Source organism: Poecilia reticulata, chromosome 15, assembly GCF_904066995.2.
Source record: "Poecilia reticulata chromosome 15, P_reticulata-male-v2, whole genome shotgun sequence".
Lineage (NCBI taxonomy): Eukaryota > Metazoa > Chordata > Actinopteri > Cyprinodontiformes > Poeciliidae > Poecilia > Poecilia reticulata.
Window position 1 is genome coordinate 17,039,618 of NC_088844.1, and position 23,162 is coordinate 17,062,779.

The window sequence follows — 23,162 nt, forward strand, 5'->3', positions numbered from 1 at the left end:
TGCTTTAGTTTTACAAGATTTAAAAAAATATATATATTCTTTTTTTACAAAAACCTGTTACATACAAGTGACTAAAATATCCTATTAACACAATAAGTGACTTATCAAAATATACATTTTGATAAGATCTGAAGATGGCAGTGTTACTATTGTAAAATTGTCAGGTATGAGACTGACACCAGTCTTTAACACTATCGCATATGATTTTCCTGGCTTAGACTTCCTTGCAAATGTGAATTTTTTTGTAACTGTTTTGCCATAAATTGATTCAGAAAATATTTATTAAATTAGGAAACTATCCCATCAGTCAATCAATTATTTTTAATTGGATCATTATGAGTCATTATTTTAACTTTGCAAAATTGCCAAAGTTTGAGATATCATTTTTAGTACACAACTGCACAGATTAATATTCATATGGAACATTTTACGACATTCCTCAGCATTTCACATTATAAAGGTTCAGCTAATTTTAAAAGTCTTGCAAAGCGATTCTGTCAGTGTTTAATCTGGCTCTGCACTGTATGCTCATCTGAAGACAGACCCTCATTTTGACTGAAGCATAAGTAATGTGTGTGGATATAGTTTGAGAATGGAGGATGATTGCAGTGATTACGGTGATTATTCCACCAGTAAAAAGGAGTCTGGGATCCTGTGTGTTTGCGTTGGTGCCCTGCTTGGGATCTGGTCTTCATAAGCCTCATTCATCATAGAACCTGGGATCAAAGATAGCTCTCCTAAACTGCAAATGTAACAGATGTCTTTTTTACTGAAGTAAATGCTTTGTTTGCCTAAGACTTGATTTGCAAGGCTAGTTTTTTCTTAAAACAGGGGAGAATTTTAAGGTGTTGTTGAAAGAGTCGGTTGTTAAAACTTTTAGAAATCAATAATTCGTAAACGTGTTTGCAGCTTAAGCAGGTGTTTTGTGTAAGGTGAGTGTTTTAAGTGCAAAACTCTTTGATGGTTCAGGGTTTCAATAGCCTGGGGTTAGTATCCTTCTCTATCTCTGAAGAAGAGTCTTGTTTCTTTACAATTACAAGGTATTCAGCTCACAATTACAGTTTTTGCACGGGTGTGTGATGAGATGGATAACCAGATAAGATCTGAAGCTTTTCAGCTGAAAGATGACAGCGCTACTAATCTCTAGTTGTAAAAATGTCAGGTATGAGGCTGACATTGGTCGTTAACACTCAGCTTTTCTGACACTAATTGGACTTAAAGTTGTTAAACAGACTTTGAAAACCACAACTACAAGAGGATTTTCAAAACATGTTTGTTGAACTTCAGACTATTTCATTTTGCATAGGCCGAATGATGATCACCTTTTTTGTTAAAACTATTTTATGTAACAGCTGGAATTATTCTGTATAACTCATATTCTGCATTTAGGAAAATATTTTTCCTGCCTTTACATTTTGGCAGATTTGACCTAGATTAACTTCACTTAAATTATAAGATTAAGTGTTTCTAACAAGTGGGTTTAAATCCCATTTTGAAAAACCCTAATCCAAACCCATCTGGACGGAGCAATTATGCCCCGATATCTAAATTGGCTTTTCTAGCTAAAGTTGGAGAGAAGTTAGCGGCAAGGCCCTTAATTGCTTTCCTGGAAATGAAATAATATTCTTGGGACGTTTTAGTTTGGATGTCATAAGATACTCTGTATTAACAGTGTCTAATGATAGGGTCGGGTTAGGGTTATTATTTTCTCTGACTATTGGGTGGTTTTCTTCTTATATGATTAATAGGACCTTTGAAATCATAGAACCACATTCTGATAGGCTCCTAGGTATAAAAGATGGCATTTGTTGGGACCAGAAGAACCAACCCTGGATATATCTCTACAACACCTGTAGTAATTTTAATTGAATTATATGTTGTTGCTTTGCACATGCATTGTACATTCATACCTACACATGTATTGTATTTAGACCAGTGTTTCTCAACCTTTTTTTGGCCAGCGCCCCTCCAGCCTTTATCCAGGTCCCTCACCGCCCCCCAACAAAGAATTTGTAGGCTACTGTGCACTGACTATTATTTTATCATTAATATTACTATCACGCATCATTGCAGATGTTTTGATTTTTATGCTTGTTTCTGTATTTATCATCAAGATAATTTCCCAGAGAACAAAAAAGCCATGAGAATAGAAATTATTTTCACAGGTGTCTAAGAAAAATGCAATGAACATTCAAGTTAAAATTGGTAGGCCTAACAGCAGCCAGAGTGGAAAAAAAATTATTATTCTTTGCATTTTTCTAGTTGTTAAATATTCCACAAAATGACCAGATAAAAGATGTTCATCATGCCAGTTTAAACTTTGAACTATTTGCAAAATGACTGAGCTCTGCAACATTAAAACATGGATAGAACTGTAACTACATTAATCATAGCTCTTCTTCTCTTCAGTGTTTGTCAGTTTCTGGTGGTGCAGCTCTGTGCTGCCTTCAGGAGAATGGGACATCAGAGTATCATCTATAAAATTTCACCCACATGGCATTTACTGTGTAAACCAGAGCTTTCAGTGGAAAAGCTAAAGTTCTAGATCCTTTTAATGCCATACAAATATGAGACAGAAACATGGATTATATCTTTATATAGACCTGTCTATTGATTTATAGATTAATAGTTTTACTGGACAGAAATTACAAAGAACAAATCTGGTTCTTAATCAAATCCTAATGAGTCAAATTCAAAGTGTCATGGAGTCATCAGCCTCATGACATTAACACTGACATGAAAAAAATATTGAAGAAATAAATATATCAAATCTAATTAAAAACATAAATAAGTGATAAGTTCTTTACTGTTATGGTCTGTAAGATACATTTATTCTCAGTACTAGATGTGGTCTCAACAAACCCATGACATTTCAACAATATTATTTTACCTTTTATCTGGAAATAGTGTCTGTTTATTCTTGCCATACAGTCCTCTGTATTAATTATTGCTCGAAAGGTCTTGCCATATCAGTTTATTCCTCTGTATTTACTTTAGTTTCTTAGTTTATTCTTGCATTTTGTTCTTCATTCATTTCCATTTAGTTTCCTTTGATTAGTATTGTCCTCTCTTGGTTTATTGCTATGTCCACTTTAGTTTCTTTTCTGTTGTTAGATTTATTTGATCATTTATTGACCATCAGTAATCTTCACTCATCACCTGCTGCGCCGCCTAATCGTCATGTGTTTCACATCATGTGTTGATTTTTTCACTGTTCAGCGTTGGATTCTCTGTTTTTATGCCATAATTCACATCTAGTTCGTCGCTCCGTTTTATGTCCCGCTCGTCTTTTTTTTTTTAAGCCCCTAAGGTGCAGGGCGGTCGGGAAGCGTATCGATGGGGAAAAGGCAGACCGACATAAACCTTTTAAAACAACGGAAACAATTTCTGCATTCTGATTATTGAAATTTAAAAGTGCTGTGTTGTTCTATCACCCCTGTTTCATACCGGACCACGTACAGCACCGGCGTTAACGCTATAAAATGAACGTTCTCTATCTTGGTTTCACCCATGGAGGGATTTCTTGATTTCTTTATTTAAATGGGTTCATTTCTCAGAGGGATACACAGTAAGGGTATCGTGATTTTAGCTACCAGTAGCAGGAGAACGGAGCTGCGCCAAGAAGCTAACAGAAGCTAACAAACACTGAATAGAAGAAGAGCTGCCATCGATACAGTTGCAGCCAAGCATGATTTAATGTTACACAAGAAAGTTTTACCAAGTTGCTCAAAGTCTAAACTGGCATTGTTGTGCATTTAAGGTGTAAAGTTTACCTTCGATCAAACGCCCCCCAAAGGCATCCCAGCGCCCCGCTTTTGTAAAAATGACGGCCAGCGCCCCTGCCGTCCTCTGAATGCCCCCTGGGGGGCGGTACCACCCACGTTGAGAACCGCTAATTTAGACCATTGTGTGTAGAAAGAAACATATGTCACATACCATCAGCTGATGAAGCCTGACACAGCTAAACAACACAAACAAGAATTATTTAAACCCAACACAACTAAGATGATGAGTGGTTCTCTGAACACAAAAGGTTACTTTTAATGACTAAATGTCATTAAAAGTGTGATGACTAAAAGTGCCTCAAAATCCCCCAACCTCATTAATTAAAAGCATCTTAACTACTTCAAAAAGGTTTGAGGTCCCTTTTAGATGTAACAACCGGTTGTTCAGACATGATTCATAGCCAGTCGCCAGTTTGTGGCATCATACTAAAAGAAATCTTAGCCCACTCCAACTGAGCAAAGGACTCCTGTTCATTAATATTGATTCATTAAATTCATTTTGACCTACACATGTTGCAGGTTTCCAGGGGAAGCAAAGAAGCCCTGGGGCATCACTAATCCACCATTCTGCTTTGCTGAGGCCAGGGCGTTCTCTAAAGCAAAAGCTCCATTTTGTCTCCTACAGTGATGCCACTGATCCATCGGCCTCAGAAATTCCAATCTGGATTCACAACTCTAGAAAAAAAAAAGTCTTTGGTTTATTTATATTATTATTAGCAAGTGGCGCTGACTTTTCTGTTGCTTTTTGTTGAGTAGTGTGGACTGTCTAGTAGTTCAGACATGGAGACCTTCAGCATTTAGTACCCTACGTCCCTCATGGTAGAAGCTAAAGTCTCACTTGCTGCTGCTGCCACCAATTGATGCTTCACATCAGTGGAGGGTTTTGGGCATCAGCCTATTCAGGAGTTCTGTAGGCAGCCATCAATAAATTCCTCTATCTGCTAAATTCAAATAGCTGTTGTTCCTATAACTTTAAACTTGTGAATTATACTTACAAATGCATCTCTAGGAACGGATTTTGCAACATCTTTGTGACCTTTTCTTTGTGCAAGGCAATGATCTTTTCTCAGAACTATGTGGAAGATTCTGTACAATTACTTTGCTGCTTACACCTCTCAATCATGCCTGATGAAGTAAGCCAGAACCTGATTATAAAAAAAAATCTTGAGATTTTTAGACTGAATTGGTGTGACTGCATCCATGTTGCTAATGAAATTCTTTTTGCCAAAGGTCTTCCGCGTACAAGTATGAGGTAACATCATTCCTAAATTACTTTCTAGGCAATGTTGTGGTTTGATATTTCCTTTTTCTTGACAGATCACTTTATTATTCCTTGTTAAGATTTAGATTACTGTTTTCCCAAGCTATTAGTGGCTTAATGATGAAATGAACTGCATTGGGCAAAGAAGCAACAGGAATTTCCAAATGCATAAAACAATGGTAATTAAGTTATTGATTTATTGCAAATTATTATTCAGTTATAGTTACTAAACAGCGTGTTAGCCTATAATAAAGCAATCATTCATAAAAACCCTTTTGCCCAACTTGCAGCTGCTAAAATCCTTATGTTTTTGGTTATGTTTGGTTGTGGTTTATAGGTAGCTCCAAAGTGCAAGAAAAAAAGGATAAGACATGATGATATTTCTCTCCCGGGAAAAGAATACCTTTGCACACCTTGTTTCTGTACAAACCAAACATACTGAGGTCATTAGTATCTAAAAAGCGTACTTTTCCCATTAGGGAGTGATAGACAGCGACCACTGCCAAACAGATGTGAAAACCTCTCACACCCCATACACATTTCCTCACACCATCTCCCCCCCCAACAAATGGTTTGAGTTACATAGACCAAAACTAGTGAAAGACAGTTGATGTTATTTTGTCCACTTCTCTGTCTTTGATTTGTTGTCTGCGGGCTGTTGCCTAGGCTAGAGCACACGCATACACACTTACACACAGTCACAGCAGCACACAGCGGTTGTACTTTACATCGACAACAGTGTATGTTAACATACCACTCATCTTACTCACTGGCCCTGTCGACTTGCTCTGCATCTCCTTACACAGGGTTCACAGGAGGGGGCCACACGCAAGTCTGGTCACAGCAAATTCACAGATTGAGGTAATCCCTCACTCACATTCTGCTTGAAACACACACACAACTCACGCGCATGCATTGGTCCCCCTCTACTAACGGAATTGAAAACAGGTGCCCACCACATATCTTACATTCTTCCACGATACAAAAGTGGTTTGACCTGAATGGTTTTGCTGGATTTGAAGCAACTCTGTATGGAAGAAGAGTCCATGTGGAGATGTGTGTGCGTGTAAACATATAGGCACTAGGTTGTGTATAACATGCTGGTAAAAGAAGCCCAGGCACTTTATTGAAACCACATTTCTCTCTCAGCACAACCCGAACATACAGTGTCAAGTTAACGTCTGGATGATACACCGAAGCTAAGCTAGCAAAGCACTCGATACTCGTAGCTTTTTTGAGTCGTGCTCATAAAACCATGTTGTTGTTGTTCTCTCCCCCCCCCCTCCCCCCGTATATGGATGAAGGATCAAATTGCACAGACAGCTCTTTAATAACCTTTTGTGACTATCTACTGAAAGAAGTGCAAATTGAAAACGTGAGTCTCTAGATGACCTTGCCTCTGTCACAGTGTCTTTTCTCTGCAGAATCTGGTTAGCAGTGGAATAGTTTCAATGAGAAACAGAAGGCGGAGAGTTGCTGGATGATCCGAAGGAGCTGGTCGAGGAAGGGATTGAAACCATAATGGAGGCACTGATGATGTATGGGCTGCACTTGTCTTTTTTCTGGGCATTTTTTCAGTTTACTTCTAAATCTTTTATAACTGGCCCTGTCTATTGTCAGCATGTTGTGTGTGTGTTAAAGAAAAACACTGGAAATGTTCTCATTCGTCCAGTAAAAGCCTTAAATACTGTCATCACCAATTATACATCTGTCTAGTAGGAACAATTTGATTAATGTACAGTCTTCGAGTGGACTCTCCCTACTGAGCTTACCATGCAAATTTAGCGTGTATGCTTTGCTACACACCTCAAGGTTCTGCAATGCGAGTTGTCATAGCTGACAAAAAAATCACAAGCATCTCTAGATGTAATTTCATGCCCATTTTTTTTTTGCTCACCATCAATTTTGTTTTAATTCACAAAGTGTATTTTTGAGCTCATGGTAAATTGTGTTGACATCTCAAGCATGATGCATTATTTAAGAACTTTGGAAATCAGAATACTCTGTGGGTTTTTTTTTTAGATATGGAAAGGCACGCTGTATCCGCAAACAGGAAAAAAAGCTCAAAATTAATTTTCCTAAACAACTTTCCTTCTTGTCTGCAGGAATCTCTTGAGGATTCAGTTTTGATTGGGGTTTTAAAACAGGCCAGAGCTTAGCCAAGATTTTTTTTGTGTGTCCATCTGTGTGTGCATTTGCTTAGGTACTCCAGTTAGACTTTATTGCAACTAAACCTTCAAATCAAGATTTTCCATGGCTGTTTGTTGTATCCGGCCTGAATTCTTCACTTTTTTGTACTGAATTAAACAAGGGAACAAAACAAAAACCCTCCAATAGCATGGAGTAATGCTAATGAAATTAGCATTACTCCATGCTTTCATTAGCATTACTCCATGTTAATTTCATGGAGTAAATTAGCATTGCTAATTTAGTCCATGACAAACACAGGAGTAAATTAGCAATGCTAAAATCAGATTTTGAAAACCATAAGAATAGCTTTTACAAATCCTCTAAATTTAAATTTGATCTTTGAGCCTCGTTTCTTCCACCTTTAGGGCTTACTGTCCTCTGACTCTTGAAGCAGCCAGTCTTCTGTATTTTCTGCAACTGCTTTGCACATGCAAGTGACTATATTTCTACACGAGCAAAACTTATTACAATGCTGATTGCTCTGACACTAATTTATGTAGGATATATACAGATAGGCTTTTACCATCATGCATAATTAATGCATTCTATTGTACTATAAAAAAAGGTCTTTCTATGCATTGATATTTGGGTTAGCACACTGAAGTTTGCACATATTTTGAATCCTGGACAACAGGAGCTGAACTTGTTCGAGTAGAAAAACCCTCAAGTTAGTTTGAATCAGTTCCCTGCTTATGCGCAGGACGCTGAATCCCTCTGTGTCTTAAAGTCATAGCTAAAACCCTTCCTGTTCACAGGATTTACTTTTAAATTGACCAGCTTTAAACAGCATTTGTAGACTGCTGTTATAATTATTGTTTTATGTTGTCACATAATTATTTGTTCTTATTCACTTCCACATTGTTTGATCTGTATCGAGTTTATGGACTGTGTCTTGACTTTGTGTTACAACTAGGAATACCCCCGCCCCCCGATTTCGACTCATTTGGTTTTGAGAAGATGATAGCATAGCCTGATTTTCATATTTGGTTATGTGTGTTCTAGGCAATAGGCAATATCAACTCTGTCAAGACAAAAGTGATTAAAAATACCTAAAACATTTAGAACTACAAATAAACTTTCTGAAATAATGTAATAATTTCAGTTTAACAATGGAAACACTTTGCCTGAACCTGCACTAGGTACGTCAGTTTTGTATAATCTCAAATTTAAAGACAGTTATTGCAGGGATTTATTTTGATGCAACAATAAAAACCTATATTTACTATAATCCAGAGCAGGACCACTGACTCTTTTATGTGGTTCCATTGCCATTTGAAAACAGAGTAGAGTTGGTCTCCTTTCTGCCCTACTGCAGGCCGCTGCATGTCGAGCCTGCTGTTAGTCAGACTGATCGCCCGGAAGTGCTTCAGCGGTGGGAGGGGCTCATGGCAGTTTTCACTAATGGCTGTAATGGCAGTACTATCTGTGCCTTCGCGTTTCGCCACCAAAGTCTCCAATAAACCAGAGAAAGTTGCTAAATTTGTCATGAGTAACTTTTTTGCTCACTTCTCACATTAAGTTGTCGTCGTGTTCTGCTTCACTTTATGGCTGTCAATGCAGCATGTGTTGTTCAGAGACAAGTCTGACTCTGTACCACCACATAATACTTACTGTTGTTCTCATTTGAGTTTAGAATAAATGTACATGTATGTCAATGATCGATGTCCAATTTCCGATCATGCTAGTTAACTTTATTGTAATTGTCATTGCAACAACTTTTATTTTTCTGATTTATTGTGTGAAGCACTTTGGGTTTCTAAATGCATGAAAATAACTGAACTGATTTGGATTTTATTGAAAAAAAAATTGCGGTAGTACACTGGGAAATTCTTGTAAAGGAATGAAAGCACTACATGACAACAGTACTTGTTATTCAATCACAGTGCATTACAAGGGGTTCATATACAGCCTTGAATTGCATACATTTCCAAGTGTGGAAACATGAAACATAAAAATTAAGTTCTGAAAAAACTTTAAGTTACCAGATTTTAGCTTATTATGTAATTGAATTGAATTTTTTATTTTTTTTTTACCTTGAGATGCTTTTACATTCCAAGGTATTTGTATTGCCTTCAGTTTAACATTGACATTTCTGTTTTATAACATTTTAGTGAAATTACTCCATTATTGGTAAAAAATAATAATTCCTGTTCCATGAAAATGAGGAGCCTAGGAAGGCTATACACTGCAGGAAAAAATAACTGACTGCTCCTAATCTTTCAACAGAACCCCGCTTCTGACCACCTGAACTTTCTGCCCCTTTAGGTTGCATTAGCAGAGAATGAACACCTGTCTAATCAGCCAACTGTAACTGATGATGATGGAGGTTGAGCAGCAGATACAAGTGTGGTTTTGTTTGAAATGTAAAATGGGTATCTGTTTCTCTTGGGTGGTATGTGAACCAACAAACATTGCTTGTGTGAGTGCATGCAGGCCCAACATACGTGGATGTATGTGTGGTGAAGTGTTTGAGGGAATATTCAGAGCTCTAGAAATGAGGCATAGCGCTGACTGATGCAGTGGCCTCTCTGCTTCACAGAACTGGTTTTTCTATCAGATAGACAGCTTGACAATATCCAGACCCCACTCTTTCCGCTGCACACAAACACGCAAAGGCACGGCAACAGATGCGCACACAAACACACTCATGTACACACAGAACTCTCTTGGTTTCCCCTGCTTGTTTTTGGCTGTGCTGTTTGCAAGATGAAAGGAAAACTTTTAGCTGAGTTAGTACAGTACAGTCTGACCTCTCAGACAGGCCTTCATTGTGACACAATTAGAAAATTTTGTGACTAAATTAAGATGATATTTCAAAGTAAGAGTTATTTTGAAGTAAAACCAGAAGTAAAATCAAAAAAGATATGACATTCAAAGAGAATAGCTCCAACATAGCATGTGTATTTTTTGGAAATAAGGATATTTAACCTACGAACGTAGGGCAAGTTTATGTGCAGGTTTAACAAATTAATTATTATTTGCAGCCATTTAAAAAATGTTCTCTCCTGGAGCAGCAATTTATTCTGTTTCAACTTCAATTTGCAATTTGACTTTTAACATCATAAACTCATGCATTGCTCCTCATACTTAGCATTTATAAAATTAAAACATTGTGTTCTGTTGAACAAAACAACCTCAATTTAGTAACATTTAGTGACTGATTGTATCAAAAATGTGCATCTTACTTTGGCTGACATAGTTCATTCTTTGCCTCTATTATGTCTGTGAATTCTGAATTGACTATTCATTTCTTCACTTGTAAATTAAATGTTATTCTTCCCAGAAACATTTTGTGCACCATTACAAAGACTTAAGTGGTAAATCCTGAATTTATAGTGGCTACAAGCACAAAATCTGTTCCTTATTTTACAAATAACATAAAACAATAAAGGCTGTAACTTTTTTGATCTAGCAAGTTAAAAATTAAGTATTTGCACTTTAAGTGACACATGATGTTTTCAGTGTCTTCAAAGAGTCGTTATGTATGTCATTGCTGATGGCAAGAAGGATCTCTGGTAGCCATCAGTCTTGCAATGAACTTGAATAATCCTCTGACTGAAGTCACTGTAGCTGTATGACCGCCTCTCTCTCAAGACTCTCATACATGACAGTTATGACATGATAACAGGTACATTTTTGGGCAACAGAGACAATAATTCACAGCAAGTCCTGGGTGACCCCATCAGTCGTTGGCAAGCACTGCTAATCTACCTCATTTGGTTTTGCTGCTTCTCTTTAAATCTCTATCAGGCCGTATGGTTAGAAAGATTGGCAGCGACACGTTTGAGTTGAAGATTTAATCATTTAAGAGTGGAAGAGATGCTTTGAGAATCCTCCTTCTTTGTCTGCTCTTTGGTCCTAACCTGCATTCATGAAGGCTCCTTTTTACTCCTCTGGGATTTGGAGTCGTAGCTCTGGTATGAATTGAGCTTTGGAGATACTAATCAGCTTCATCCAGCTGTAAAACAATACCTTGTTGCCATGGTTATGCATCATAACAACTGTTGGAAAAATCTTCCAGCTGTGAAGCATCCAAAACCAGAGGGAATAAATGTCAAAATATACAATACCTCTGCCAAAAAAAATTATGAACAAAATTCTCAAGAAAGAACAAATCAGAACTAACGTAGTTGTGGTAGAATCGACCCCAACATGCTGCCACCATGGGCAGTGCATTTCTAAAACTCCAGATATGGACTTCAGATCAAGATTGTTTTTTTTTGTTTTTTTTTCACAAATGTCAGATAAAACATTGAATCTTCTGATGACTTCTAAATTACATTGTATCTCATAAACCAAACCTAGTGACCTCGAAAGTATTGTAATTACTAATATTAATTGTTAACAACAATATCTCACCCTGTAAAGTTTAATAAGCACTGAAAAAGCAAGCAAGTCATGTTTGTTGTCAAAAAATGTAAACAATTAAGTAGCAATTTATATATCAACTCTTTGACCATGAACTCCCACTTTCCATCACAGTTGCACAACTTGTAAAAATTCGTTACCACAAATGAAACTCACCAAGATTAACTAAGAAAATGTTCCACTTAATCATTTAATCTGTTACGTGTATTATCTCTTTGTGTACAGCTGGAAAAACTTCATTCAAGAGGAAAAAAAAATCACCTCTGCACTACAGCCAAAACATTTAGGAACAAGTCCAACACAGGACAAACATTTGGAAGCAACTTTAAATTTCTGTTTCTGAATGCTTTTCATGAAAACTAATATGACTTGGATTTGCATGATCAAACTTTGCTTTCTTTCATACAGTATGCACCATTCTCCATTTTTAGTTTCTTTTGATACATGTTGATGTTACCGTACCACTTCTGAATATATGTAAGGAAAAGGAAGGTAAAGTTTAGATCCAGGCAGATCCCACTGAAATATCTTACAGCGGATCACTTTGAGCACAAACTAAATATGCTACACTGGCATAAAAAAAAAAATTGAAATCTCAAGAAAAAAATGAGAAGAAGAAAGGTAGACAAAAACAAACAAGAGAAATATAAAAAGTTACAAAATAAACTTAAATTCAAAGTGATCTACAAAGCATTGTAATTATTTCACCCTCTGTAATGCCAGTAACTTGTTTATGCATAATTTCGTTCTTTGAAGTCGGTTAAGCTGAAACCAGTCTAACCAACATGGCGTACTGTAAGTGAAAGCATGTTTATTTGACTCTACATATCTATATGTCTACACGTTACTGTAGACCTGCCAACAGGGAAAATGTATTTTTAGCTGAGTAATGCCTCCAGTGATGCATTGACAATGTTTTTGCAGGTCGGCTCACTTTGTCTTGCTACAAGGCTGGTTGCCTTGTGCTCAGATCTCAGGTGAGCTGAGGCCTGGAATTACTCATCCTGACAGGCACATCTGGCGCTACTTTCTCTGTCCTGTTGCCCTCCACTCTGCTCCTGCACACAGAAACCGCTTTGGTTAAAACCACAGAGGGAAGGAGTTACGGTAATAGTGGCTATGATAATAACATTATTGTTGGTTATTAATGAGATGGGGAACAGACAGTTTACTCAGGAGAAATATGCTTGTGAACGGTGCTTTGAGCAACCAAACTATTGTTGCGGCATATGTTTTTTCAGGCTTTGTCCTACTGACTGATAGCTGATTAATGCCAGGTGCGACAAGCATTAGGCTAGCTGGCCTCTCTTTTTACACTGTGGGTTAAACCAGTGCTCTTCAGGAGATAAAATCATAAAATAAATTATGCAAAGAAGGAGATTTAGAATCAAACCTGTTCAGAATTTGGTTGTGTCATGAAACAGGTGGCCTTAAATGTGGGGATTTTGAAGAACCCTGCAGTTTTCAGCAGCTAGATATCCGTCTTCCTGAATTTTGTTTTGTTTTGTTTTCTTTTGTCTTTGCAAGCTGTTTGAAGAATCTATCATTTAGCAAGCCGAGGTGGTCCCAAACCTTGAGTTTAGTGCCGATTTTAACAGCAACCATCAAGACAGCGTTCATCTGGTTCCTATTGAACCTAGGAAGTGTGGGTCACAGTTCAGGGCAATATTTAGGCTAATGGAATGATCCCAAACATATTAAATTTCAAAACAAAAGCTGAAGGTGTCCGCGAGAAGCTTGCAATCACACCTCCAAATGTAAACAAATACTTTTGAGACTCTTACATGTGCCAACATCTGTGGTAGGCCTCCAAATTCCTGCTCAGGAAGAAGAGTCCGTTCTAATGGAGACAGGAGACATTAACATGAGTGAGCACTCAGCTGCGGCACATAGCAGTCTAGAGCTCAACGTTTGTGGGGCACAACACCACAGGAGTCCATGATGGGAAAATCAGCCTATGTGGATTCTCACTGAATGTCGTAGTTGAAGAAACTTTATTGTTGTGTGCAGATTAATTTACACATACCAGCCCAATGTTCATTCATTCAATTTCAGTTTTAGGCAAAGGTTACCAGGGTAAAGTATAAACCACCTTTGTTAAATTGTCATTTTGTTGCAATAAACTGCATTTCTTTGATGAATTCAATTCACTAACCCTTCACTTCCATATAAGTAGAAGTAGGAAATTGTTCAAATAGAACCTACAAGGCAAAAGAGCTTAAAAAAAAAACAAATGTTTTCCAATCTGAATAAATGAAAGAATAGCTGGGAAATGACGTCTTTGATATCTGTCACTCTGCAAATGGTCACAAAGCCATTTCGTAGGCATTGGGACTTCAGCAAACAGTGAGCGCCTTTGTTCACAAACGGAGAAAACGTGGAACAATGGGGAACCTTCCCACAAGTGGCCTACTTACTGAAACGATTGATTACTTATTACTGATCCAGGGTATCACAAAAGGATCCAGAGCAACATTTAAAGCACAGCAGGCTTCACTTGCTATGTGACTATAAAAAAAGAATATTCTGTGTACTCATGAGACAAAAGTGGAAGAGCTGTGTCCTGTCCTTGTGCACCATTTAAGAAAAACTGAAGCTAAAGTTTAATGGTGGTAGTTTGATGCCCTAGGGCTGTTTTGCTACTTCAGGATCTGGATGACTTGCCATAATTGATGGAACCCTGAATTCTGCTCTCAAGCATAAATTCCTAAAGGAGAATCACAGACTTTTAAATCACACATTTGGGACCTTAAGCTCCATTGCACTTGTGTCAATGATCCCAAAAGTACAGTAAGTCCAACTCCAGAATGTCTCAAACTAAAAACCAAACAGATATTCTGATATGGGTAGTTTGTGTCCAGACTTAAATAAAATTGAAATGCTGTCATTACCTTAAACAGGTTGTTCATGGTCAAAACCATTTTGCAAAGTAGAGGACGATAATCTTCCGCTGCACCGATGTGAAAGGTTGAAGGACTATTATTGCAAAAATAATACCATCATTACCAGCTTGGTATGATTACCATTTTCTCTTAATAGATAAAACAATAATGTGGTAAACCACAAAACATCAGGTACAGAGAAGTCTTTCAAAAACTTGATACTTGCATTTGCATGATAAGTATTTTCACTATTGCATAAAATCAGTCATTGCGTTTAAGTGCACCACTGTAAACATGTTTTGATTTCAGTCTTAAAGTGACAAATAGACAATTAAGCAATTCAACAACTTCTCCAGGGAGCGTCGTGTTCAGTAGACTCACTTTAGCTCTGCTGCTCTCGCCTCTTTAAATGGCTTGTCTGCAGCCTCAGGCAACTTTATGCAGCGCTTGTTAACTCACTGAAGAGGCTGCTGAATGACAGTGCAGACTGCTGCAACAGCTTGCACATAGGGAAACACGAGATAAGGCAGGGAACTTAAATTGCTCCAGCAGAAAGACACAAATGAGTCAGACACTATAAAATAGTTTGGTGGATTTGTACTTTTAAATTTGAAGAAGAGACAAAGGATTTTTAAAATGCACCTTTAAATATTCATTCACTATATTAATAGTGTCAAATTGGCCCAGCAATATCATAGCTGCAGCTCAGAAATGAACACAACAGAAGGGTTAAAACAAAGAAATTCATTAGAAACCATTTGTTTCAAGTGATTTTGAAGAAATTTACTCAATAGATGAGTTTTGTCCAAAACATGCAAACTCCATGGAGGAAGAGAGAGAGATAGAAAGTCTCCAGATGGAGAGTTAGTTAAACCCAGGACCAGTTTGCTGCAAGACAGCCATCCTCATTTTCCAGCATTTAAAAGAAGTAGTCAGAAAGCAAACAAATGTTTATTTGTACAGCCCTTTTTAAACTTAAGGTAACCATGGTAGATTAAACGGTAGACATCATACAGTTTCTGCACAAAGAGCACCACAGATATTACTGTAGAGCTACAGTCAAGCATAAAGAATGACAGGGATCAAGAAGCAGAAAATCCATGAGTTCCACACGGTTTCTATTATCGTCATATGATTCCAAATGAATCAAAAGAATCAAAGTTACAACTGCTTTGTGGGTTTCTCCCAGCCAGGTCTTTAGACAAACTGTACAACTTTGCCGACTGCGCTGGTCTGCACCTGATCCTGGGGCTCAACGCACTGCACAGAAACCCAGACAACTCCTGGAACACATCCTCCACACTGAGCCTCCTGAAGTACGGTGCTGGAAAGAAGTACAACATCTCCTGGGAGCTGGGCAACGGTCAGTACAGCAGCATACCACATGCTGCCTTGTCAGTAGTCATTTAACAGATTGTTCTCTGTAGTAAAATGTACGTCTTTGGTTTTTCTTTACCTCGTCTACTGAAGAGTTGCCAAGTTTGATGTATGGTTTTCAGAAATCTCTGCCTCTCCTGGTGGCACATTCCTATTGAAAGCAAAAACCAAATGAATACATATTTTCCTTTTATTAGGTGTGTCTATTTCCAGCATTTCTACATTTCAATTACAGCCATCTCTGCAAACCATTTTCCCAGAATAGAGTAATGGTAGATGTAATTAGATTCTATGAGATACTTTAACGCAAAGCCACCATTTATTATGGACACAACAATCATGAGATTAAACTAGATCAGATGATAACTGAATAGAATATTAAAAAATCTTGCGACGACTATATTGTTGGTAGGTACTGTAATGATAAACAGTTGCATTGTGTCAAGATTTCCTCTTTCTTGTCCTTCTCATCTGTGCCTCCATCACTCTGTGACCTTTAATACAATAAACAATCAGATTTCTTTTTCCTGTTTGAGCACATGCCGTGTTGAGACTTTGTCTAACTGGCCAAATATTCCATCGGCATGTAAAATCAAGTTCATAACACTTGAAATATGAGAGCCAAGATATGTTGCACGCCATACAGTCCTACACAATATGAGTATTTCACACACTGTTATCACAAGATACAGGATATTTTTGACCTACATTAAAAGGGTTTCGGGGTCACCAAAGGGGCCTATGTAACAATGCACATTGCCCTGAAATCTTCATCACTACTATGAAACATAGTGGTGGAAGCATCATCCTGTGGAGAGAAGTTTCTCTAGCAGGGACAATTAAGCGGGTTGGAGTTGATGTGAAGATGGATGGAGCTAAAGAGAAGACATTGCTGAAATAAAATCTCCAAAACGTTCCAGGTTGGCGAGATGGTTTTGTTTCCAGGGAGGCAAACCCAAACATAAAACCTCAATACTGGTAGCCAGATCAAAATATATGATGTATTTGCTATGATGGCTCAGTCAAAGCCCAAGCCTAAATCCAATCGGTATTCTGTGGTAGGACTTGAAAAATATTACACTCTCCAATTGGTTTCAGTAAGCTTTAGCAATTTGACAAAGAACATGGAGCAAAAATGTCTGTAATGTGTAAAGATAACAAAGCTAACAAGCTTGTTCAAAGGATTTTCTCAGAGGGCTGCATACATATATCGCATTTTCAGACTTTTATTTGCAAGATACTTTAAAACCAAGTATAATTTTTCTTTCATATTACAACTCTTCACTACTTTCTGTTAGTCTATCAATGAAGCTCATGTTGTGGGTATAAAGTCAGGAAGTGTGGAGAAAATTTAGGGGAAGGCAACATTTTTTGCAAAATACTGAGATTTTAGATTAGGAAGCTTGAAGAAGTCGACTGCAGAAGATGTGTATTTTTGTTTATCCGCACTCGTAGTGTGGGTGGATGTAAGATTTCTCGGTTGCTTCTGTCAGGATTGACTCGTGGAGTTAGGATCGGGTATCTTTAGGAGATATCCCATCTGTCGCCAGGCTCCTTGGTCTTTGAATGGTTTGGGGATTTCTGAGCTTGGGCTGTGTTTGGAGTTCCTGTCAGGAAGAAAAATGAATGAGGGTCAGTTGCCTGTTAGTAGAGATAAAAATCTAAAGCGTAAATTTGTTCTTCTAAATCTTACATGCCATGAAAAGAGAACTCTCTTTTGTCTTTGACACTGTTCCTTTCAACAAAACAATAAAACTGACACAAGTTAAGCTTCATATCTTTTTGTCTTTTTTATTTACTTTAATATTCAGAAAACACTGAACACATACTATGACAAAGGTTAAAAAGGCACTTCTAATGCATCATTTAAACACAAAAAGATTAGTTTCATTACGCTAATACATTTTTGACTTTGTAGCAGCTTATGGGTAAACATTCTGGTTCATTGAAGGATAACAGGAGAAATGTTTTACGACTGAATGACTCATATTTCTTCATCAATTTCATAAGTTACGAATCTCTGGATAGGAACTTTTATTTGAGCCGGAGCCGGAAAGCATCATGCAAAATCCATTCATCTAAACATTTAGAAAAATTTAGTGAGGATTTGAACCGTAGCGAAAGCAATAATTTCAAGCAAGTCATCCACGCAGCACAGACACTGAGACAAATTTATAGGGGTTGAATGAAAGGCAAAGAATTATCTGAGCGATTAAACAGCAGTAGGTCTGCAAAAGCTTAACGTTCCTCCTTTTTGGGCAAACCGTTTCCTTCGGTCTTTGTTTTAATGAATGTGCAAGGCCACCATGTGTGCTCAGCCTATTCCCCTGACACTGCATCCATCGGTCTACATTACGGCGAATTGCCCAATTACCTCTCCTCAACCCCACTTTTTTTTTTTACTGGCAGTTGGATACTCTAAGATAGCAAGATCCGACTACAACAACAATATTCCCTGCCCCCCTCCCTACTGCAAACGCTGGCTCATTCTGCTCCATCTCCTCTTTTTTCCAGAGCCTAATGCTTATCGAAGCATGGTGGGTCATGCAGTCAACAGCACCCAGTTGGCTCATGACCATGCCAAGTTGCGGACCCTCCTGCAGTCTGTACGCTACTACAACCGAGCTCACCTTTACGGCCCGAACGCTGGACGACCGCGGAAAAATGCAGTCCTCCTGCTGGATGGGTGAGTATAACTGGCCCAGATTCCTCTCCTTGTTAGGCTGTCCTGTTGGCAGGGAGGAAAGAGGAAACATAGTGGAAAGTATCTCACAGCCGTTTGAGACTTTATGGAGCTTCACTCATTTCGATACACCCCACCACCCCTCTCTCACACACGCATACACGCTCACACGCACACAGTAGACCTTAGTGTTTATGAATTTCCACTCTTTGGGTTTCAGGGTCTTAGCTCCACTTATACCATGTCAACCTAAATAAAGTGTCATCTGACTGATAATGTGAAGGCACAATATCCCACCTGCTGGCTTCAGCCAGAAGCCGCACCAGCTTTAGCTTCACACCGACTGCTTATTTAACAGCACCCTCCCAACTGCAGCCTGCAACAAGAAAACGTAAATAGACCGTCTTACTATTAGGGGAAGAAAACGTTGGATTTAGTATTTTCTGTTTCCACTTGTTCAATAATGTTTTCTTATCATCTGGAATAGTAAACAGAAGAAAATGTACTTGAGTGAAGATTTTGAAACAATGAACTCCCACCAGCGCCGCTGTAGCAGCACAATGTTATTGTCGCAACGATGATCTTTTTTCTCAGATCTTATAGGGTTAACCTGCTTTCACTCAACTTTTTAGCTAACAGAAAGCTGATGTGTAAAATGCACAAAGTGTTTACTACCAGTTCAGTTAATTCAAATAGCATTAGTTCACAAGAAATTTCTGATATTTCTGAAGAGGAAGTTAATTAAATGTTTTACTCTTTTCAGTGATATGTGAATTCCAGTTTCCTTGGGGTCTAAATATGATACAAAACTTATCGACTCCTCAAAATGATAAAGACAAGAGCACATGATGATGCTAAAGTGATGCTAAAAATCTGAAAAAAGTACCTTCAACTATTCAGATGTATTTTTGCACTAAAAGACATCTAGGAAAAGCTCCATAACAGCGTAACTATGCCACAGTTTAAAATATGTCTGCTCCTGTGTGCTTTTCATGTGTTTTCTCCGTAATGTTTGAGCAAATTATTGAGCAACGATCCAAACGTGCAGGTTAATTGTAGGATGTGATGAAGAACAGAGAGCCGGAGTATTTGTGGGTCACTGGTGTCATATTTAACAAGCGACATTTCTTGTCTGGTTGACACTGTTACGAGGCGGGCAGCTCTAGTGTTTGACATCCCGTGCACTCTCCTGCTTTTAGCAAATAAGATTAATTTGATTCTGAATGACTCAACAGTCCAAATATCAGATCTGCAAGACTAAACAAGACACAGTGGTGAAAGTTGTGTTTTAGTGACAAGATGTTTGGAGACACATCTCAAGGTATGTCTGGTGTGTTTTCAAGCCCCAAATATGGAGCGATTTGGTTCAGGTGAAAACGCACACAGATGCAAAGCCTCAGATGGAGTAAGGCAGATAGCAGGAGGAGCTTTGTTTATGTCAGTTTGCAGGATAAGTATTTCAGAGAAGTATAAATGGTTCACAATATATTTAAACATTTTAAAATATCTTATTGCTGTTGTGAGTTCAAGCTTATTAATCTACCTTAAGAAGCACGCTGAAGGAAAACAGAGGTCGGCTTAACTTGAACCCTGATGTAAGATTAATGTCCATAAAAAGTCCTTGAAAACCTCAAACTGGAACTGCAGGTTTTAAAGGTGTTTCTAAATCTCTTTGCCAAATAAGTTTCTCATCTTGCTACGAAGCTATAATGGGTTAGCCACCCCTTATCTTCGGGACCTTTTAAATATACGGTCTGTGTCCAGAACCCTACTATCAAATAATCAGTTATTACTGACAGTTCCTCGGACTCGACTTTAGAGGAAAGGAGATCGAGCTTTTTCTGTTGCTGCTCCTGTTTTATGGAATAACTTACCTTTCCAGATTAGATCATCCCGCAGCCTGGATCATTTTAAATCGCTTCTTAAAACTCATTTTTACTCTTTGGCATTTTCATTGATGGATTGTTTTGTGCTCTGTTTTGTCATTTGTGTTATCGTTCTTGTACAGCACTTTGGTGCAGTTTTATACCTGTTTTAAAGTGCTATATAAATAAATTTGACATTGACTATAAAAAATGCTTTTATTACTAATAGCAAATTATCTTTCGGATTTCAACATGAGCAAGAGCATGAACTGAACAATTGTTTTGATTTCTCAGGAGAAAAGAAAACCAGTTTTGTTGTGGACTTTACATTTTTGCGTTTCACTTGAGCAATTATATTGGTTAGTATTTATGTCACTGTGACCAAACAGCTCAGTCTTTGTCTCGGCTGACCGTAAAGACTTTCTGCATAAAGTCAGTTCAATCTGGAGAGACTCAGACGGACAAAGGGGAACAATTAAAAGATTTAATGACAGGAATGAATAACAGTTCTTTGGCGCACGGACCCCAGCAGCTAATTTGAGCTGAGATTTGATGTGAACTCGATGAACATCCCGATAACTGATTAGGGATGCTCTCCCTTGGGGCCCGACACTGGTGGTGGTAGGAGGGTGCCATCCTAGAGCCGAAGGATGTGGGTGGAGAAGGGGAGGTGGTGGGTTGAACGCAGCTGGGAAGCGGCTGATGGCTTGGGTGTGGATCCTTTTATGCAGAGCCTGATTGCTGATTGAATGGTGAGGTCCAGCGCTGAGGTCGGAGATGAGCATGACGTCGATGGGCGAACGAAGGGGGTGGAGTCTTCCAGCCTGAACTTCCGCTAAAGCTCCATTTGTTTTTTTCCCCACTTGGAGAGCTGCAATTGAGGCTCTCTTTTAATTGTGTTGCTTTCAAAACAGATGTTGAACTTTTGCTTCACTGTGCTTAAAAGTCAAGTTCATGCAAAGACACAATGAAATTAAAATGTGGGAAACCATTGCTGATTAAGAGATCAGTCAAATAAATGCCCAGGAGGATTCACAAACTCTGCAGCTCATAAAAGTCATACTGTTTTTAGATTAGAAAAAATGCACAAATTAACATTAGTACACCCAATGCGAATGCGTGTGTGTGTTTTATTTTAACCATTGAATACATGTATATACGTATTGCAATCTCAGTTCTGTTATAGTTTCAAATGTAGAGACATCTGAAACTATTATATCAGAGTAGTAGATAATAGTTTTGAGTAAATCATCTTTGATTTAAATAACGAGTAGCTTCTCTATATTAAATAACCAACTATAGAATGTGTGTTCTAATTTCTACATTAATTATTTAAAAAAAAAATTGTTTGGCTTGTTAATTGAATTTTTTTAATTGAATATTTTTAACAAGCACTTATTTTCTATGCAGGTTAAAATAAATATTTTTGATTACTTTTAGCCCAATTTGTAGACTATATTACATGATGTATGATCATATCATGATTTATGATCATATCACACATTATTTCATCCACCAGTTGAATGTAGCATACAAATGCTTAATCATTTTTAAATTGATACATGCTATATACCTGTTACAATAAGAGATAAAATATTATGTAACTGTTTATTTTCTAAATTTCAGGTTCATGAAGAATGCCGGCTCAATTATAGATGCTGTTACGTGGCAACAGTAGGTATTTTACCCTTTTTATCTCTATTTTCTATTCAGTGAATGAAAAGATGAACAAAAAGAAAGAAAAACTACCTGGAGTCTTCTCAAGGAATGAACGACAAGCCAAATATTCCAACACTAAGTATTTTAAAAAGCCACTATAAACAGAAAAGAAGCCTGAAAGTGTTGAAAACAAATTTCACCTGCCATTAGTATGATCCACGTACAAATCTTTTCAAGCGTTTTCTACCAGATAGTATCTGCCTCTACCTGAAGACGTTTGAGACATTTCTTGAAATACACACATTCACCTTGAGCTCAGGCAAACTGAAAGTGACTGTGAGCAGTCATCAAGGTGAAGGTCAAGTCTAATTAGTAAAAGTTGTAAGAAATGGAAGGTGGAGGGGCTGTCAGCAAGACTTGGAAAAACACCACCCACACGGTTAAAATCAAACCATATGCTCTGGTTCATTCCCTTTGTCCATTAGCCCGTTTTACACGCAAGGTCCAGATTCCAGCCCAACGCTGGAGACGCTGACCTCTATAAAAGAAGCCAACCTAACAAAAATCAAGCACACTCATCAACATGTCTACAGCTCAGGTTTTATACCACTGCAGCTGTCGGAAGTAGTTTTTAATCTGATATAGTAGGAGAGAAACTCAGTAGTCAATATGAATTGGATTAGAGAAAGATTTGGATTTGTTCATCTTCACTTGAGAGTTTATCTGGAAGTGTTTCTTATGCTCTGAGTGATGAAACATCTTGAGCAGGGAAATTTTATTTGCATGGTGCATTTTGAGCAGCAAAGCAATTCAAAGCACTTTATATGATTAGAAGGAAAATAAAACAAACAAGCAAAAGATAAGGAATACAAGAAATATTACATTAAAGAGGGAAAGAAACTGAAAACAATGTCGGGTTGAAAAGCAGGTTACATTTTATGACGTTTCAGTTCCTTTTTAGAGGCAACTCTAAACAAATGAGTTTTAGCCATGATTTAAAGGTACTCAGTGTTTCAGCAGATTTGCAGTTTTATGAAAGTTTGTTCCAGATTAAAGGAGCATAAAAGTTAAATGTTGCTTCTCTGGAGATGC

General features: G+C 37.8%; 1 protein-coding gene across 1 annotated transcript in view; it reads left to right on the forward strand.

Moving 5' to 3' along the window:
* Nucleotides 1-23,162, forward strand: part of hpse2 (heparanase 2) — a 74,949-nt gene that overhangs the window by 24,562 nt on the left and 27,225 nt on the right. The window contains exons 4-6 of the mRNA XM_008429643.3: nt 15,676-15,849; nt 18,378-18,549; nt 22,038-22,085. Coding sequence (XP_008427865.2) covers nt 15,676-15,849; nt 18,378-18,549; nt 22,038-22,085 — 394 coding nt within the window. The remainder of the gene's footprint in view (nt 1-15,675; nt 15,850-18,377; nt 18,550-22,037; nt 22,086-23,162) is intronic.